The sequence below is a fragment of the Solanum verrucosum genome, unplaced genomic scaffold (assembly GCF_900185275.1).
Source record: "Solanum verrucosum unplaced genomic scaffold, falcon-dt-bn FXZP01001278.1, whole genome shotgun sequence".
Lineage (NCBI taxonomy): Eukaryota > Viridiplantae > Streptophyta > Magnoliopsida > Solanales > Solanaceae > Solanum > Solanum verrucosum.
The window spans coordinates 98,664-119,405 of NW_026020317.1; the positions used below are offsets into that span (position 1 = coordinate 98,664).

The window sequence follows — 20,742 nt, forward strand, 5'->3', positions numbered from 1 at the left end:
CAATCGTGATTCCTGATTTATAGGTAATTGTTTTATAGTTAAATTCTCTTTACATTTTATTTTTTCTGTGATTTCATCATTTTTCGATTTGTATTTATATATCATTGGATTTATTTATTTTTTCAGATTTTGAGATTTGTATATCTAAAGATGAAGATGGTGAAACATAATTTGTATAAAATTATTTGTATAAACTTTTGAAGTTTGGATTTACACTATATTGTATATTTTCATACAAATCCAGTTTGTATATACGAATTCAATTGTATATTTATGAGGTAAAAGGAAATCTCATTTTAGTTTTTCAAATAAATTACATTTTACTATATTTCTTTGTATTTGGGTTTGGTTTGGGTAAAATCTATACCCATAGTTGTATAATAATATATTGTATAATTGTTATTCAAATTGTATAATATTATTTGTATAAACCATTCAAACTTGGATTTACTGTTGTATATTTTTTTGTTTTCACATCGACTCTTTAAGGTTTGTTGTTTGTATAAATTCATATATTTGTAGACACATTTTCTCTAAAAACTATCCCCTCGATAACGTAGTCAATGTAACAATTTGCATCACCCCATTTTTTAGAATGTATTACCAAAATACAGATGGAAAACATTCTTGTATAGACAGAAATAACTCATGTATACATATACAAACACGAATTCAAAAATATACAAACACACATTCAACATACAACTTTTCCACAAAATAAATAATGTAAAATTATACATATACAAAATATACAAGTCAACAATCAAATTATACAAGTCCACAAATCAAATTTATGTCAATTATACAACTACAAAAGTGATTAGTTAACTTATACAAATAACTTTTCCACATAATTATTTACACCCAACAATCAATTATACACATACAAACACTAATCCCATCAAGTCTAATTATACACATACAGACACTAACCCCATCAAGTCTAATTATACACATACAGACACTAACTCATACGATTCTACAAATAACGTAAAATTATACATATACAAAACATACAAGTCTATAAACAATCATGGATGAATATATTTATACAATTACGGACGTATACTATTTGACATAAACTATAGTAGATTATACAATTGAATTCTACTTTTATACATTTACGTACTCAAATTGCATATATCAAGTCGTCTCTCTCGATCAATTCAAATACAACTGAAAACAATTTCTTCAACCAAAACTCCAATTATCAATCGAGTAATTATACAATCAGGGATAAAAATTAGTTAATTCTCGATCTATTAGAATACAATTGCAAACAACTGTTAGAATGAAACTCCAATTATTAATGGAGAATTTATACAATTACATATACAAATCAGTTCTATTGCTCTGTTTTTTCAAGTTCCTCATCTACATGAATGCAAATCAAAAACACAAATCAATGCAAATCAAATATATGTTTCTAGCCGAGAAAACTAAGTTGTCGCCGAGATTGAATCGGATGTACGAAGATGAAATCAATTGGATTGTACGAATAAGATATAACATTGTAGGAAAGTCTAACGAGCTAATAGTGAATTAAGAGATTTTATACCTTTTCCAAGCCGAGATTGCAGCCATTAGCTTTCAAAAAATTTGAATTCAATTTTGTATAAAACTTCAAAAAAAAAAAGAGAATTATACAGCCGAATGCCGATCACCGCTATAGCAACTTGAAAATACAGCTACGGTTAGTAATTATGGAAACTTTAGCTAAGGAGAATAATTAATTTAATTATGATAGCTATATGTGAAAGTTTCCCTAATTAAATTATTTACCTAAATTAGATTCAATCCAAACTATTTATCCCTAATGGACCAATGCCCCAAACTATTTACATTCATACCCCCATTGTCATGCATAAAGATAATTGATATTTGATACCATCAGAGTATATATATATATATATATATATATATATATATATATATATATTTTGATGGTATCAAGAAGGAAGTGAAAACTAGCTAAATTGATACTTGATACCACCATAGTATATATATACTCTAATGGTATCAAGCATCAATTATCTTTTTTATTTCTACCATAATTTTTTCAAATTGCAATTTCACTTCTTCCTCATTCTTCACAATGACATTAACCAAATAACGCCATATACCTAGTGTTTCATCAAAACCACGAATAGCCAATGCTTTCAGAAACTTCTTGTGTTCCTCCCAAGTCCATGCTGAATTTGAGGTCATTTCTGCAAATACAAATAAATTGAAGAACTATGATGTTTGATATTGAAAATGTATATAGCAAATTAGCAATTGAGAAACACAAATAGAAAAATATATATGATGTGCCTAAAATTAGTCATAAATTAATTATAACTAATTATCTTATATTTTCTTGTGATTAATAGATTTTTTTTTCAGACATAAGATAAGTATGCCAAATCAATTTATTTATTTTTTGAGATAGTAACATATATTTTAGGACATATATCAAGTGAGGATAAGAATGTTAAGTTTTAGTAACTCGAAATAAGTAGTCCATGTCAGAAAATTTATCCTATATTAATTGCTCTATTAGAGATATATATTGAGTGTTGGTAAGAAATTTAAATTTTAAGATTCAAAATAAGTTTTTTCTAGTTCATACTATTCTAAGAAAAATAATTATGGTCTTCTGGTGTTATTTTTTGGCCAAAAGGTATGGAATGGTTATTTTGTATCATTTTCTTAAAATATGGTTAATGTTTGTCAATTATGTGTCTTAGTTGATATAGTGCGTCATTTATAATTAAAGAAAACACACTATATAATTACACAAACATTCCTATTATATTTAATAATTCTTCCTATAGTTTTAAAAAATTATGTATTGTCTCATTAATTGATAATTTCATACCAAATTTCAAGTCAGATACACCTAAATGTATGTATTTTTGCTACCATATACACTTTAAAATACATATTCATAGGGAGAGAGGTGAGAGAGATAGGAGAGAGGTGAGTGAGTTTTGAGGGAGGCGAGAGAGAGAGTCTATGTATCCTTGATACATGTGAATCTCACTAGATACATGTATCTGAGATACTAGATACATTCCAAATATATTCTGAAATACATTTACAAAGGGAGAGACAAGCGAGAGAGTCTGATACATGTAAAATCCACTTAGATATAGTGTATTTGGGCCAAATTACACCTAATTTTTACCCATGTATTCGTGATACATGTATCTGAAGTCATGATTCTGATCAAATTTGTAATATTAAAAATTCGCGAAGAGAAAAGTAATTTGCTCTTAAACTACAGAAATTTATGTTGTTTGTCCTTTATAACAAGCCTTGGTAAAGGCCCATAATATCTTGTCAACAAGCTAATGAAACGATAGCCCTTGTCATCATCTAAATGTAGCTTCCTAAGAAGCCTAAATTCTTGATTAAGCCAGGAAAGTTGCACTTTGGGCCGGATGACTAGTTTACTATAGAGATCTTTACTTAAGTAGTTTTTATAGTGTAAAATCTAAATTACCTTCTATCCCTATTCTTTTTCTAATTACACTAATCACATGTTCTTGAATGCTTGGTACTTTGTAGTTGTAGATAAGGAAAGTATTGAAAATCATATTTACTCTTCCTATTTCTAACCATTGGGAAGATTCATCCTAGATTATTCCAGCAAATAGCATAATCGTGGCTAGGGAACTATACTAGCGACCTACCCAATTTATTGTAGAAATTTTTGCGATCAATGATTGGACCATGCAAGCTAGAAATGCTTCTTCTTGGCTAAAGAAACAAATTACTCGATCTATTTCCATATCGCTCATGATATATATCTTAACTCGGACGTCTATTTCAAGTGCATATCCCATTTTTGCACAGCAGGGTTATGAAAATCTGAAAATCCACGAGAAGCGACTGAGCGTTTTCTAAAACTCTTTGACCTCCGAATTTGGAGTATCCTACTTTCACGCAATTCACAGGATTTAACAAGCAATCGATATTTCATGATCAAGTTAGGTATTTCGGATACATAATTAAGGATCCGGATACATTATTGTTGATATCATTATGTATCAATCTGTTGCACTTATTAAGGGGAAAAAAATGAAAAATCAAATATTAAGATCTCATAGTATCCATCTGTTGCACTAATTAAGGGGGGGGGGGGGGGGGGGAAACTGAAAATCAAATTAAGATCCCATAAATTGCGTTATTCCATTTCAAAACATTGTCAAGAATTCAATCATATAGTGTAACAAACCAAAAAATTCAAAAATTAAATTTCTTCTTTCTTGTTCATCCGTCTCTCTGTTTCATAAAAACTTTTGTCGAAATTTTGAATAAGCGGGGTGAGTTATGAAGGGTACAAAAGTGATGGAATTGTTGTTGGACAAACGATTTCTTTTGTGAATCTTCAAGTTCATCAAAAGATGGATATGAGTTGCTTTATTTTGGTCCTTAATATATTCTAGGTGATTGAAATAGTCATTCATGTATGACAAAATATATTCAATTTGATCATTTACCCTAAACTTAACAAATTTGTCCCAAAAAATGTTAAATATAACGGTGGACCCCACATAATTTACAAATCCACTATTTTTCTCTTCTTAATTTATTACTTCAAAATCTAACACTATTTTATCAAGAACAAATGCAATACCAGCCATATTAGCATTTACAATCACAAGACAAAACCAACACAACATAGCATAACTTCACACAAAGAAGAACCTAAACTCATACACTGAATCTTGTCCCGTTCATCAATCGCAGAGCCACATCAGGAATGAATACACAAGTTACATAGCTACTTCAGTCAGAAATACCAAAAAATAAATCTAGTAGAACCCACTTATCAACAACCAAACAAGGACGATACCAAAAATTCACAGCAATAGCCCCAATAACATGAAATTCAAGAACCCCAATACACAAAGTAAAACTTGTTCTAGATTACCCACCAAAAACCTCCACCATCCCACATGTTGACCTTTCTGGAGAATTAATCACTCCAGACAAATTTTTTTTAAATAAACAATAAACAAAAGAGGATTATAACCAAAGGAAAGAAATATCAATAGATTAACAAAAGCAATCATGTATATAGAAAGTACCAAGAACAACGTAAATGCAAATATTATACCATTCAATTCCTAGATTATACAATTAACTTAATTTTCTATCTTGGTTAGTTCTACTGACAAATGAAATTCTTGATGATCCATTTCATTCAACCTTTTTACAATAATTATTTTGTGAATTGTGTGGTTAGATGTTAGAGAAAATGGTCATGAAACTGTTTCTTTGAGCTAATAAAGATGGTAAAAATGGTGAATTTTGTAAGTTATGTGGGCTCCACAGTTATATTTAACAGTTTTTGGGGATAAATTGTTAAGTTTAGGGTAAAAGACTAAATTGAACACATTTTGTTATACATGAAGGACTATTTCAATCACCTAAAATATATTAAGGACCAAAATAAAGTAACCTCAATACATCAAGGACCATTTTGATCATTTTCTCAAATTTTGAATAAGCGGGGTGAGTTATGAAGGGTACAAAAGTGATGGAATTGTTGTTGGACAAACGATTTCTTTTGTGAATCTTCAAGTTCATCGAAGATCCTTTCAATTTTGATTCAAGATTGTCGAAAATTTTGAGATTTAAAATTCTTATCCCAGTTCATTGAAGATCCTTTCAGTTTTGATTCAAAATTGTTGAAAATTTTGAGTTTCAAAATTATTCTCCTAGTTCATTGAAGATCCTTTCAATTTTGATTTCAAAATTATCAAATTTTTTGAGTAGATACAACATGAAGATCCTTTCAATTTAAATTGATAAGTGTTGTATTTCTACTAGATACATTAAATAAGAAAGTGTTGCCATAAGATTTTAGGTTTGAGATCGATACATTATTGTTTGATAATTGTTATGTATCAGATACATTTAGTATGAATTCAAATTTACATATCCTTCCTAAAAAATTAGTGCATGATACATTATTATTTATGTATCTTATTTTGTTTGAGAAATATTTTATTTTATTTTTGTAAAAAAATATTATACATGTAATTGTTCCAAATAGCATAGTTTTTTGTGTGTGATACATAACACAAAGTTTATGTGTCAAGTACATTTATATTGAACATGATATACACTAATCAAAGATTCAACAACATTAGAGTTATGTATCAATACCTTAAATATGAACATGTACATTGCATAAAACAAAGGCTATTGTAGCAGTGATGTATCATCATTGATAGTTGAACACGATACATTGTGCATAATAAAATTGTAATGTATTATAATGTTGAAACGAAGGCATTATACATTAGTTTAAGAAACAAAATCAACTAGATACATTAGAAATGTGAACCCATTCGTATAAGAAAAGATGAATAACCAAATTTTTTTTAAAAAAAGTCAACAATCTAATCAATGGAAAGCAAAGAAAAAAAACTGACGAAGAAATCCTCCTTTGCTCGGGATCAACTCTCGTATTTTTTTTTCCATTGTCAACAAATGGTGTCACCTATGGATCTCGATCCAAAACCCTTACCATAGCCACCACTATCTCGACATTTCCCCCATTTTAAGCATTTTTTTCACGGTTATTTTTTAAATCGAAGATGTATCCTTTTCGAACTAATTGGGTAATCCCAAAAAACTTAAAGATCGAATCAACGGAATGAAGTGTATGAAGACCGCCATTAAAAATTCCTGGAACCATTCCAAATGTACTCCAAGATGAACTTTGTGCATTAGCAAGGTTTCCACCTCTCTTCCATAAAAAGACCGGGAGTGAAAGATTCAAGAGTTTTTTAAGATGATTTTTTTAAAAAATAAATGAAATTGAAAACTGAAGTGATTGAAATAAATCTACCTCTTGAATAACTTGAAATCATTAATTGAAAAGAGAAAAGATTTGAAATTCAAAAATAGATTAATGAAAGTAACTGTGGAGAGATTTGTTGAGTGAAAAAAGGAAGAAAAATCATGGGTAGGAGATTTCAAATTAATGTATTCGAACAAAGGATGATGGGAGCAAACAAAGAGACTTTTGATATTTTTTGAAATAGAAGGGAAAATATGATAATAAATTATGTGTAGTTAGCTAATTTTTCCTTATATTTTAGCCGCCATACACAAATTATTCAGATATTATATATAGTTATATACCTATTGTATTTGAATTATACATTGTATGCCCACTTAGTATTTTTAGTTTTATGACTATAAGTATCATTCTAGTGCTAGAGCTAGACCCACAAAATTCTAGGTCAAACAAAGTCGGTCGGCTACACTTCAAAATTTTAATATGACTAATATACATGAAAAATTGATATATCACTAAAATTCTGTCTTGTGGCCTTAAAAATCCAAAAAAAAAATGTGTAGATCTTGTATAGGCAATTATTATTGTTCACTAGGTCGTCATTAACGGGAACCACAAAAATTGGGGTAAAAAAATTGGTTAACAATACTTCAAAAAAATCATAGTCGTTAACACACAAAAATTCGAGATAATTATGAAAATTCCTATTTCTTGACCCTAATTTTTTTTTATAAAAAAAAACTAGTGTTGGTCTTGTATAGGCTAGACTATTAGTATCGTTCACTAGGTATGATAAATGGACCCACAATATATATATATATATATATATTATTTTTTTTTTATTTTTTTTTTATTATTTTTTTTTTTTGTGTGTGTGTGTGTTAGACATACATATTCTATACCCTGACACGGTATAGGATATCCCACCACATTAAAATTGTAAGTTAGATCATCAGCTCAAATGGTATTTGTCGGTTGTAAGAAACTTCCAACAGTGCTATTGTGAATCCCATGCATTTGCATTATTATCATGACTTCACAAATATGATGTTTTAACTTTATTTTCATATCATGATTACATAGATCGATTCATCTTTATATTTAGAAAGCAGATTCACATGTGCATTTAAACACTGGTTTTTAATATACATTTCATCTATATTACTTTGCTTTATGGTTATGTTTACTTTATCTTACAGTACATTCCACGTATTGACCGCATACGTTTCTTTACACTGCATCCTTTTATGATGTAGATTCAGGCGTTCGTTCTCAGATCCGTGGCTAGATAGAGTGCAACATTTTAGTCAGCAAGGGTGAGTCCTCCTCATTCGAGGACTTCATGGATTTTTCAATAGTTAGGTCGATTGTTAATTATGTTATTGTTTTAAGGTAGCTGGGGGGTCATGTTTCACGTATCTAGATTTTTAATGTATACGTTTCATATTCAAATTTGTATTTAAATTGAAATGTCTTAATAAGTGTTGGACCATGAATATTTTTTATTTTTTTTAGGAGCTGAATTTCAGAAATCATGTTTGATAATAAAAAGTTGTAAACCTCTGAAATTTAACTTCGAGCCCCACACCATGTAAAACGAAGCCCGACTTTTAAGTGGAGAAGGATAGAGGAACAGACCCATTATCCACCGAGTTTAGAAGACTATGATTGATCCAAAGGGCTGGTCACATACAATTTTTTCAGTTATAAAAAAATTATTTACAAAAATTCAAAACCAATTCTAATTATTATCAATGGATAAACACGATTTCAGTTCCCAAATGTTATTGTCCTCTTTGAGAACACAATTTTAATTTTAAATACAATTTTTTAAACTTTAAAATAACTTTTTTTTGAAATATTCATAATTCATTGCCGATATGACCGTTATCTTAACAGAAACAAATAACATTTTTTAAAAATACTTATTCATATTTCATGATCATTATCTTAAGGCGAAATGGTCTGGTGGACCCTTATACTTGTATCAGTTTGTATTCTGAACCCTTCTACTTACCCCTTTGTCATCTGAACCCTTAAACTCAATTAAAATGAGACTTGTAAGCCCCTCTGACTGTTGATCAGGCTTAAAAGTCTCATTTTAATTGAGTTTAAGGGTCCAGATGACAAAGGGGTAAGTAGAAGAGTTCAGAATACAAACTGATACAAGTATAAGGGTCCATCAGACCATTTCGCCTTATCTTAACGAAAATAAATGAGACATAAGTATTTTTACATTTTTACCTTATGTTATGTAGTTATTAGATAATAATATCTCCGAATATCTGAGGACTTTCCCTATACGAGTACCGAGTATAAAATAAACTCTTCGGTGGCGTTTGCCTGCCCTTCTCTTCAAGCAAACATCACACAGGGCAAATTCTAAACAGAGCGAGAAACCTCCGTCGAGTCCCGATCCTGCCAACGCCGAAGCTCCGATAACCATGGTGACAGGTCAGAACTTTTTCCATAACTTCTTCATATCAGTTTACTGTACTTTGAATTTGAATTGTTATGCCACATTGATGGGAAAATTCACGCTTAGGTATCGATTTTCCAAAGCAGAGATTTGTTATTCATGCTTTGGTTCGAAGTATTTTGAAACTCGTAATTTTTAGTTTAACAGATCCTAATTTGTCTTAAAAACTCAAATTATTTAGTATTTATGATGAAATGGACCTGAATATTGTGGACTATGCGGAGGAATTATGTAGCGGATTCCAAATAATTTGAGATTGAGGTGTAGTTGATTGATTGATAATCTCGAGTAATAACAGCATGTGGAGATGGTGGTGGAGCTTATACAGGCCCATCTGATTGATTTTCTTAATGGTTTCTTCTAGGGTTAGAATATGAGGCGACTTCTTTTATCTTTTTCAGAACATGCTAGAACTTTTTCAAGTTGGCGTGTGTTTTGAGTTTTCTTTGGCAAAAAGAGTTTTTTTTTTGGGATAAGAACTATGTTCTGAAGTAAAGGTTAGAGAGTGTTTTCCAAATATTTTTTGTGTAAAAAGTATCTCTATTTTTACTCACAATGCAAAAAGAAAAAAATACAGTTATCCAAACATTGGAGCACTCTGATGGAGTTAAGTTGAAACATCTTTTTTTTTTCTAGGAGCAGATTTTTTATATCTTGGATAAGTTAATTGATGTATGTTTGAGAAATACCGCTGGTGTTTCAGTTAGGTATCATCATTGTAATAGTTTAATGTTTGTCCATTTGTTTTGTTTAATTCATGGTGGTTCGTTCAGACAGCACCACTATGGCTATGCTGTTGATGTTGATTTGGGATTTTTTTTGAAGGATTATTGGTGAAACACAAAAGTATAACGGACTCACTCTTCACTACCATACAGAGTAGCATTACTCATGCATAGTGTATAGACAAGTGATCAGTATCTAAAAATAGAAACTGTACTTCTGATGTGCAGTATTTTGTCACATTAGCCTACTAGACTGTAGACTCCTAACTGTAACTAATTTAAGACACATCCATATATCAAAAACTAACTGTACCTTCACTCTTGTTTCCATTTTCAAAATGACTAGTCAAGTGTTCTTTGAACATTCAAAGGGGTAAAAAAGAGGAAGAAGCTTTGTTTGCTTCCTTCAATGCGATAGAAATATTCTTGAATTCTAATGAAGCTTTCAAGGGATTATTCTTGCTATCTTTAATGGTTCTTCTACTTGTATTTTTTTTTGTTCTTGTAATCTCAAGTCTAACTTGGTGAGGACAAAGTTGTTTAAGTCAAACTTATCCGGTCTAGGATATCAAACTAAAAGAGCTGTTAAGGAAGCCAGTTTCCTTTTGAGAATTTATTAATTGTTTGCGTTTCACGAGCAACTCTGTGGAGGAAACTGTTTTCCTCCCATTCAGAACCCCTTTTCTCGTTCTCTTTTTGATTGTGCACTTGGACTATAAAGGCTATAATTTTCTCCTTGTAAATCTGGTGATTGATTGCAGTAAGTGTAAAGTGGCAAAAAGAAGTCTATCCTGCTGTGGAAATTGACACTAGCCAGCCTCCATATGTTTTCAAATGCCAGCTGTATGATCTAACAGGGGTACCACCTGAAAGGCAAAAGATAATGGTCAAAGGTGGTTTATTGAAGGTATTAAATTTTAGTGCTGTCCTTGGTTTGCTATACACTATTCACTTTGCATATGAAGCACAAAAGTAATTTGTGTTTTGAGGAATGCTGAAATTCTCTGCATGTAATGCTTTGCTTGTTTATTTTGTTGGCAACTGTTGGATGATTTTCATGGTTATTTAGGATGACGCTGATTGGTCTAAAGTAGGAGTAAAAGAGGTACATGACTTCTCATTGCATCTCTCTATTTTTTATGCAATGATGTATCAGTTATTAAGAAGCATGTGTATTTCTAGGGTCAAAGGCTGATGATGATGGGAACTGCTGATGAAATTGTGAAGGCTCCTGAGAAGGGTCCTATTTTTGTTGAAGATATGCCTGAAGAAGAGCAAGTGGTTAATGTAGTAAGTTTTCTTTACACAACTCTCGTTGCATCAAAAACACAGTTTCAGAGTTGCATAGATCTTAATGTTTATTGTTTGCATAGTCTGTCTTGTGGCATATATATACCAGCAGATACATGCTATTTGATTCATAAGTAGAACTTTACAGAACTTGTTTTGTTCATTTTATTTCCCAAAAGCAGTAGTAGCATTTTCTTTCATCCACTTCTTTAATCTGTGCACCCGTTGCCATTTTCAGAGGGGCTTAGTAAGTCTATATGTAAATATTTTACTAGTTTCCTGTTTAAGTTATATGTGTGTGGCAAAGATAATGGGTGCTTAAGCACCTACCTTTTTGCATGTAGATCCTCCATTGAAAAGCAGTTGCTTTGTCCAACTTCTCTACATGCAATTAAACCTTGCTAATATGTAATTCTCTGTTCTTGTTCCACGAGCACAAGTAATTTGGTGGATTTGTAGTGCTGATCATATTCGTGATTTCTTCATTTGCACATTTTGTATGAGAATTGCTGTTTTTCATAATGCCAAGGCTTTAATTTATCCTTTTAATCCTTGGCTGAGTGATGAGTATTGTTATAATTTTGTTTGCTCCAGGGTCATTCAGCTGGATTATTTAATCTTGGAAACACATGCTACATGAACTCCACAGTGCAGTGCTTGCATTCAGTTCCGGAGCTGAAGTCTTCTCTGACTGAGTAAGCCTTTCCTTCTTGCACCCATCCTTTTTTTTTCTCCTTTTGATAATGGTGGTGCCCAGTCCAGATTGTGGGCACCTGTACTTGCTACCTCCGACTAGTACGTGTACGGGTAGCTCCGTCTACCAAGGTTTGGGCAAATGAGAAGAAATCATTGTGCGTTTTTGTCTCACTAGGATTTGAGCCTTGATCTTTAGGGTCTGCATCCTCTTCATCGACCACTAGACGACACCCTTGTGTGCAATTCCCCCTTTTTGGGGAGTCTTTTGGCTTAGGCGCGAGTTCTTAAAACTTGATGAGGTTCAGTATGGTCTTTTTTAGTTCTGGATCGGGAAACAACTTAGGTCTAGTTTGATTCATTTGCACTTTCTTTGGTTAGGTAATTTGATCTATTTGCATCTTATCCCTAATTCCTAATTTTGCTAATATTTATAAATAATCAATATTTTACTGTTTATGAATTATGTTAGCCAAATCAATAAATCCCAATTTTTTAATGTAGTTTACGTTGTATGGTATCACACCTAAAGAGTAAGTATTTACAAAAGAAAATGAGGAAACACCACTAGTTGGTTGAGAAAAAATTGGAGAAATAATGCCCCTATCTAACCGTAGCTCAAGAAATAACGCCTATACAGCCTCCCCTATTTAAATGTGGACTGGCTTTGTGGTACATGCTCCTTCGAATTAAATCAATCCCAGTTTAACGTGATTTGAATCAATTTAATATTTCAAAGCAGTTGAATTTCTGACCAAATATGACAAGATAATAAGATCAAAATCTACCATCCCTGCTTGTATATTGTTGATAATTTGGACAACGAGAAATTTGAGATGTTTGAAGATTGCTAACTCAACTCGGAAAATTAAATTTAACAGAAATGAGGCAGAATAATCTGTTTTTGAATTCATATATTTCCTCCAAGGACCTTTTGGGGCAATTCCTGTACACTGTATATATTACTGCAATCTCTTAGTGTTGATTAGTTTGTGAATAAAATCTTATCATTCCAAGAGGATAGTAACATCAAATTGGCTCCTACTTGGTACAGAGTATCAGACTTTTGAAAACACTTCAATAAAGATTGATATCTCACATGCTTTTCATACATGATTAATTGGAATCTCGTGTGCCTGAGATTTTGAGTTTATTATTCTTCTTGCTAGGTATACTCAACTGGGTAAAAGCAATGATTTGGATCACTCATCTCATCTCTTGACAGTTGCAACAAGAGATCTATTTAATGACCTTGATAAAAATGTGAAGCCAGTGGCACCAATGCAGTTCTGGATGGTACTTACCATTAATTTCTTTATCAATTTTCCTAATTTTCAAGATGTGTTTGGACTTTGGACAAACTTTTATAATTCAAGAGGTTGTGCATGCTGAGTAGACACTATTTGCCAATAAATCCCGGTTAACAGACTTAGTTCTTTTACCTGCTTCGGGGTTGAACACTTGAACTTGATATATTTTGTCATGACTTTTGTGTGCAAATATAAAAGATCTTGGTTGGATGTGACTAGAGTTACTTAAAGTGTGTGGGGGTGGTGGTGGTCTGTTATCTACTTGATCAGAGCTTTGTGCAATGTGTGTCAGTCATTCTTGCCCTGGGTTACTTGAATTTATATGAGAGTTATAGGTGCCTAATGTTCATCTGTTCGCCGTTTTAGTGTTTTATCCATGTTAGCTGCTCTTCTACTGGCATTTGATTATGTTTATGTCCACAGGTTTTACGGAAGAAATATCCTCAATTTGGCCAGCAGAGCAATGGAGCTTTCATGCAACAGGTTCCAAAATACCTAAACCTAGCACAATGCTTCCTTATCATTTAAAATAAAGCTTACCACCATTGCATTGCAATATAGTGGTCCTTCTGACACTTCCTGGATAATCACAGGATGCCGAAGAATGTTGGACCCAACTACTTTACACCCTTTCCCAGTCTCTTAAATCACCGAGTTCGAGGTACTACATCTCCTCTCTGGATGTTTCTTGCAGATAAATTCCCATTTTTAATAGGTCATTAAAAAAAATAATCCTATTTTTAATAATTTCCATGTTTTGTTTTGCTAGTTTGTTTTCCTTGCTTCAGGTTGGGACATATGACCCTTCCTTTTATTTTTTTAAAAAAAAGCATGAAGGAAAACCATCCTATGTATACATTGTTCTTTATATCATGATTGTGATTGCACTTCATCTTGGTATTTGCAGTGAAGGTCAGGATATTGTGAAGACTCTCTTCGGTATTGATTTTGATAACAGGTATTTCTGCATTCAAATGATGTTTACCTTCTATTTAATGGGAATGAGTTCAGGCATTAGTTTTTGATATTAAAGTTGCTTCTAGTTATTTTCTTACCTTTTTTTATGCATGGAATTAGTTATGCACCTAAATATAAGAAGAGTCAGGTGAACTTACTGCTGTATGTGTATTGAGATTAGAAAGAATGCAGCTAGTGGTCCTAGGATGTTTTTTGTTCTGATTATCTTCTTGAGCAATCCTGATGAGAATAAACATCCTCAACTTTTACTCGGGCATATTGTGCATCATGTAGTTGACAATAAGAGATGAATTACATGACAATGAGAGATGAATGGTGAGGCTCTTAGATTGAAATGGTTGCGGAGGTACTCACAAACGCCTCAATCCTACTTGGTAGCATCATCAAAGCAAAGTATGGTGAGGAGAACAAATGGATGACTAAGGAGGTGTCTTTTCCTTGTGGAGTTGGCTGTGGAAGTATATAAGGATACTTTGGCCTTTTATGAGGAATCACACAATCATAATAGTGTACAACGGGTGCAACACTTCCTTTTGGGAGGACAAATGGTTGGTTTCCCCGACATTCATGGGCTAACAGTTCATCAACAGACGAATATTGATGAGTTATGGATCCCTCAAGGTGGAACTTCCAATTTTAGGAGGAATCTAAATGACTGAGAAATAGATACACTTACTAAGTTCTTTGGCAAGCTGGAAGAGTTCAAAGGCACACAGGAAGGAGTAGCTAAATTATGGTGGAAAGAAGATAGCAGGGCATGTATTAGGTGGACTTTGCCTACAAGTTCTTGAACCAAGTTAATCAACAAATGCATCATTGACCATGGAAGCATATATAGAGAGCGAAATACCTTACAAAGTTGCATATTTCACTTGGCTACTGGCAAAGGAAGCTGTTTTGACTCGAGAAAATCTCAAGAGGAGGAAGATCTCTCTCTGCTCTAGATGCTATTTATGTGTGAAGAGGCTGACAGTCAGTCAATTTTTTTCCCATTGTAAGATAACAGTCCAGCTATGGCGGATATTTGTTAATCTTAGAGGAGTTGCTTGGGTAATGCCATGCAAGATTACTCATTTGCTCTATAGCTGGGAGGAGGCTGGAATAGGAGCTGTTGACAGAGATAGATGGATGATTGTCCCAGATGCACATTGCATCTGTTGGACAATATGGAAAGAAAGGAACTCTAGGTGTTTTGAAGACAGAAGCAATGGAACACATAGATCAAACTGAATATTGTGAGACTCTTTTGCTTCTGGTGCACACAGATATACAAGACACTGATTCTATCATATAGATATTCTAGTCTCTTGTCAGGATTTTGGATCAGGTTTTCTTGTTTTTTTGCTATGATTGTAAATATGGTTTTCAGTACAACCTTTGTACTGTTTTAGTTAATATATACAAATGTTACCGTTTCAAAAAAAAAGTTGTAAATAATTGAAGGTCTGGCTGGTCTTATACCATTCTAGGGTATTTTCAGTAAGCTATACTTTTTCTGCTGTAGCCTAGGTCTATGGGCTAATATGTCTTGGCAGGCCCTAACTGAGTGCAGTGAAGTTGGGAAAGATCCAATGCCCATCCTAGAGTTATCACATGTTCTAAATCATCTAACTGATATACCATTTTTTTTCAGTTAGTGCGGAAGCTGTTTAGGTTTCATATCTAACTTGTGGTGTCTTTACTCTACTATTTTGATGGGGACTTTGGTGTGTGCTCCATATGTGATATTAATTGTGCTAGATACAGAAGAAAATGGCTTGCGTCTGTCTCTTATTCTTATGATACTGATGTTGACCAGGATTCATTGTGCTGAAAGTGGTGAAGAAAGCACAGAAACAGAAACCGTCTATTCCCTTAAATGCCACATTTCGCAGGAAGTTAACCATTTGCACGAGGGTTTGAAACGTGTAAGTTTGGTTCTTTCCTTCTTTGTATGCTCTAATTTCTAACTCCAGTCTTGTTTGTTCCTTAGTGTTTCGTATTACTGCTAAGTTCTGTTTCAACTTCTTCTGTTTTGCCAATGTGGTATTCATTCAACTTGAAGGAGAACACAGTCCCTAAGTGAAAGATGCCGTATCTAATTCATAGAAATTTATTTGGTAGCTGCAGTAAGGATAACTAATGCTTAGTCCTGAAATGGTTGGTTGGATGGAGAAAGTCTCATATAGGATGCCTCACGGGCCCCTCATGTACTGTAGGGGGTGGGGTGGGGTCTTTGCCTTAAGAGTTTTTCATGGCCTCTTATCCATTCTGGGGCCTACATGTTGAGGTTCATGCAATTGTTTCACGTCAGTTATGGGCTGAGCCATTGGGGAGAGCAAAATTCAGTACCATGCCAACTCAGAATGCTCTAGGGTGGGAAAAGATGTTTTGGAGATTTTGTTTAAGTTGGTGCTATCAATTTTTGATGGTGTTTATAGTGGAAATCTGGTATTTATCTGTCTGAAATGATTGATTGCACTCATATGCTCATTGCTTTACTGAACAGGGTCTGAAATCGGAACTGGAGAAGGCATCTCCTTCACTTGGACGCAGTGCAGTTTATGTGAAAGACTCCCGAATCAATGGCTTGCCAAGGTATGAACTGGCTTGATTAAATTCCATTGCATGAGAGACTTATGTATGATCCGTTATCTGAATCCATATTCCTCCCATAACAAAAGTGTCTTTTGATGTGTTGAAGTAGTTCTCATTTCTAGCATCACTTTCTTTCACATTCTACTTTCTTGGGGGTCTTTTCGTGCTCACACTTTTCTGGATATTTTTTCTTTACTATTCAGCTTTGATTATTGAGTGTTTATAGCGCAGTCGTATCATATTTTTACTATTTTCTTTTGATGAATAGGTACTTGACCGTTCAGTTCGTCCGTTTTTTCTGGAAAAGGGAATCAAATCAGAAGGCAAAGATTTTACGGGTATGTTGACTTGCTCCTCTTCCGTTTCCCATTGTTCAGAATGTTGTCTCCTCCTTGAAAATAATCAACAAGTAGGTGGAAGAGGGGGAAAAGATCATTTTACCAATGCATAAACTGGGGAAAGAAGTTCCATGTGTTACTTTGTTATGTGAGGGTGACCTATTCTGTTACATTTAAGTTCTTTCAAGTCTTGTCTCCTATCTGGATTGTCAATTCCGAACTGTATATTTTAACTTTAGACTTGTTTGTGGTGGTGTAGGTGTGGGAGCCTTGATTATAGTGACCTTCCAATAGAAAATTGATTGAAACCTCTCTTAAGTTTATGTTTTGATGTTGGAGTAGGCGTAACTTGGAAATAATTACACAGAGGAGTTTTTATGCTTCAATGACTACATTTCACAACTAGAAATAATAAACAGCTAAGAAACTTCTTCAGGTAATGCTTTCAGGAAAACGATAGTCCTTGTGGTTAAGAGTTTATTGAATATGGGACATGTCCAAAAAAAAAAAGAAGGAAAAGACGAACGCATTGGATAAGTAAGAGATTACAACCATTTTTAGCCAATATAGGCTAGGTTGGGTTCTGACTAACCTTTTTTTATTTTTTTTGGGAGAAAGGTAATAGAGGATGTATTAATTAAGGTTCATATTAATCCCACCCATATCCAACCTAGACCACCCATACACCTTTCTGCACAAGTATAGAATGGTCACTTCCATTTCCACCCACAGCTTGTAATAATTATGTGGCAACAAGGAGTTGTAAATCGTAAATCGTACATGACTGATTTTAAATATATCAGGATTCAGGAACTCAAATGATAATGTAGGAAGCACTTCGAAAAAGAATGATAATCTAGGAAACTAAAATTTATGTACGCTTCAAACAATAGTCATGTGTCTTATTAAAACTCGACAGTTCTTGCTTCTGTAGTTATATAAGTTCGCTTATATTTCAAAATCTTGTGTTATAGTTTCTATATGTATTGGGTCGCTCATTGCTCTAAGATATCAGAAATGGTAATCTTAAACTATGTTTATGCCATCAGAAAGTGGATTACCCATTGTCGTTGGATGTATATGATCTTTGTTCGGATAACCTTCGCAAGAAACTGGAAGGTCCTCGCCAGGTATTTCCTTTTGCCCATTATTGATCTTTTGTCTTTAAGAAATAAGGAAAGATCCTCTTGGCCCCCTTTCTTTCTCTTGCCGTGTTGTAACATAGTCTAAATTTCCTGCTAGGTTTTGAGGGATGCAGAAGGTAAGAAGGCTGGTTTAAAAACCAGTGCAAAAACTCCAGTCTCAACTGACAGCGACACTAAAATGACCGAGGCTGAGGTATGAAATTGATCCTTCTACTGTAGGAGTAACTCAAGGGGATAAAGGCGGACCTTTGGGCCCCACTTATGGTGGATTTTACAAGGTGGTTGAAATGGGATACTTAGAATGTCTGAAAGTAACCTTTGCCTTGCTTCGTTTTTCTTTATTGTTTACACAGGAATCATCTAGTGGAAGTGGAGAAGCATCTAAATCTGCATCCCAAGAAGGTAGAAGAAACACTTCCTTTCCCTAATAATTGATGACATAATAAACATATGGTGCTGTAGTATTGTAATTTGTAAACAAGGCTGGCATTACAATTGTAGTATTTGGGGGAAAAATCATTGTCATGATCTCTTCCAACTCATATATAGCCTTTTTTTGCTTTGAAGAAAACTCTATTCGTTAATTGTTGGTTATAATTTTGCAGTAATATTAGAGTTTCCATTAGTTTTTTGGGGTTCTTTATGACAATGGCGTTCAGCCTTGGGTATTCAAACTTCTTTTTGCAAGGTCAATATCAATATTTTTTATTCCGAGCAAGCGACTTCCCATTAATAGTTTTGGGATCCAATAATGATTATTAACTGGATCAGATTTATTCCTTTTTAAATTACTATATGTCCCTTGATGCCTCAGGACGTTTTCACAAGTTCCTTTGGAAGGCGACACCTTTGAATTTATAGAACAATGAAAGTCTTTTAGGTTTAGCTTTGTTGGTATACTTATACTAAATTGGTGTTTTCTTGGATTCTTTAATATGTTTATGCATTTGTTTGTATGTAGAAATTTTTTTAGAAGTTCTAGCACTAGATAACCCTGTAACTTTCTTAAAAGACAAATTTCCGAGTGTTGGAATGAAATAGGTCCAAATGGAACATCAGAAATATCGACGATTATGTGAGTGACTCACTAGTTCCAGATTGGGGTGCAGTAGTTGTGGATGGTCACTTTTTTATCAACAGTTCACTGTTTCTAATATAGAAGGAAAGCTAGTCTAATTGCTCAATTTGGGAATTCAGTTATGAATGAGGAGTTGCAGTGATTTTCTTAATTTTTTTTTTCAAATGATGCTCTAATTAAATAAACTCCATTTCAGGTGTTCTGCCTGAGAAGGAACACCAGTTGACTGGAATATATGATTTGGTGGCGGTGCTGACTCACAAGGGAAGAAGTGCCGATTCAGGGCATTATGTTGCCTGGGTCAAGCAAGAGAACGGTCAGTTTAACTGGGAAGAGATTTTGTTCTAGTAACTGTTGCTTTTGGACTACCATCTGATACAATATATTGAAAATCTCATTGTGAACAGGAAAGTGGGTTCAATTCGATGATGACAATCCAATCCCGCAGCGAGAAGAGGACATCACTAAACTTTCAGGGGGTGGTAAGTCAATCACTTGTTTATATACTAAGCCTGACAAGCCTCTCTGTTCTTTGTAAAATCAAAGATACAAACCAGACGGTATATTTTTAGTTGCTTGTGCAGCTTGAATGTATTGATCTTTTGGTGAGTTTGTTGATAAAAGTGCCTTATTTGGTTTCAGGTGATTGGCATATGGCTTATATTTGCATGTACAAGGCCCGTGTTGTTCCCATGTGATTTGAAGTCTTTGATTGGGTTGGTTTCACATATTGGACACTGATGTACTCGAGTTGGTCACATTATACATGATTATTCTGGTACTTTTACGTCGAGTGTAATTTATTACATTTAGCATTGAGTTGCACTTTAACTGCCTTGGGAATTCAGCGGGAGAGCTTTTCAGACTTATTGAATGGTGGATTCAGGCAATATAGACTATTACATCCGAGTATATTCTTGGATAAAAGTGCTTTTGTTCTTTGATTATCCATTGTTGGTTATTGGTGCTTTCCTGAAATTGCTGCAAACAATGATTTTTCACAAACTAAATGCAAAACAAATCGTATTTGATCTCCGTCTATTTATATGTATGTTAATCTGAATTTATATGGATAATCTGTTTTTTACAAGTTGCTAAACTTGTGTTTTCTGGAAAAACCTTTTCTTTAGTGAGTTTTTTGAAGCTTTTTTTTGGTGAATGAGTTGCTACTTGTCTCACTTTATAAATCCTAGCGTACTGTTCTCTCCTTGTTACTTTAGGCAATCTTTTTCTTCCCAAGCATATAAATGTATCAGATTCGTGAAGCTTGAATGTTTCATTCACATATTTATGCTATGGAACATAATATATGCTGCAGAGATCTCCT

At 33.4% G+C, this 20,742-nt stretch overlaps 1 protein-coding gene across 1 annotated transcript; it reads left to right on the forward strand.

Annotated features, from left to right (window-relative positions):
- Positions 1 to 9,072: 9,072 nt before the first annotated feature.
- LOC125835243 (ubiquitin carboxyl-terminal hydrolase 6-like) lies at positions 9,073 to 20,452 on the forward strand. Its single transcript, XM_049514372.1, has 18 exons — positions 9,073 to 9,256; positions 10,768 to 10,913; positions 11,076 to 11,111; positions 11,189 to 11,296; positions 11,891 to 11,991; positions 13,159 to 13,285; positions 13,723 to 13,782; positions 13,893 to 13,960; positions 14,207 to 14,257; positions 16,076 to 16,184; positions 16,766 to 16,854; positions 17,123 to 17,192; positions 18,242 to 18,322; positions 18,435 to 18,530; positions 18,691 to 18,739; positions 19,612 to 19,731; positions 19,823 to 19,897; positions 20,058 to 20,452. The coding sequence occupies exons 1-18, from the start codon at positions 9,247 to 9,249 to the stop codon at positions 20,111 to 20,113; spliced, it is 1,452 nt and encodes a 483-aa protein (XP_049370329.1). The 5' UTR covers positions 9,073 to 9,246; the 3' UTR covers positions 20,114 to 20,452.
- The last annotated feature ends 290 nt before the right edge of the window (positions 20,453 to 20,742 follow it).

What these genes read in the sequence shown, in the direction of transcription:
- LOC125835243 (XM_049514372.1), top strand. An exon ending in GGTATTGATTTTGATAACAG is followed by an intron (nt 14,258 to 16,075) that starts GTATTTCTGCAT and finishes GATGTTGACCAG; the next exon opens with GATTCATTGTGCTGAAAGTG. An exon ending in CTGGGTCAAGCAAGAGAACG is followed by an intron (nt 19,732 to 19,822) that starts GTCAGTTTAACT and finishes CATTGTGAACAG; the next exon opens with GAAAGTGGGTTCAATTCGAT.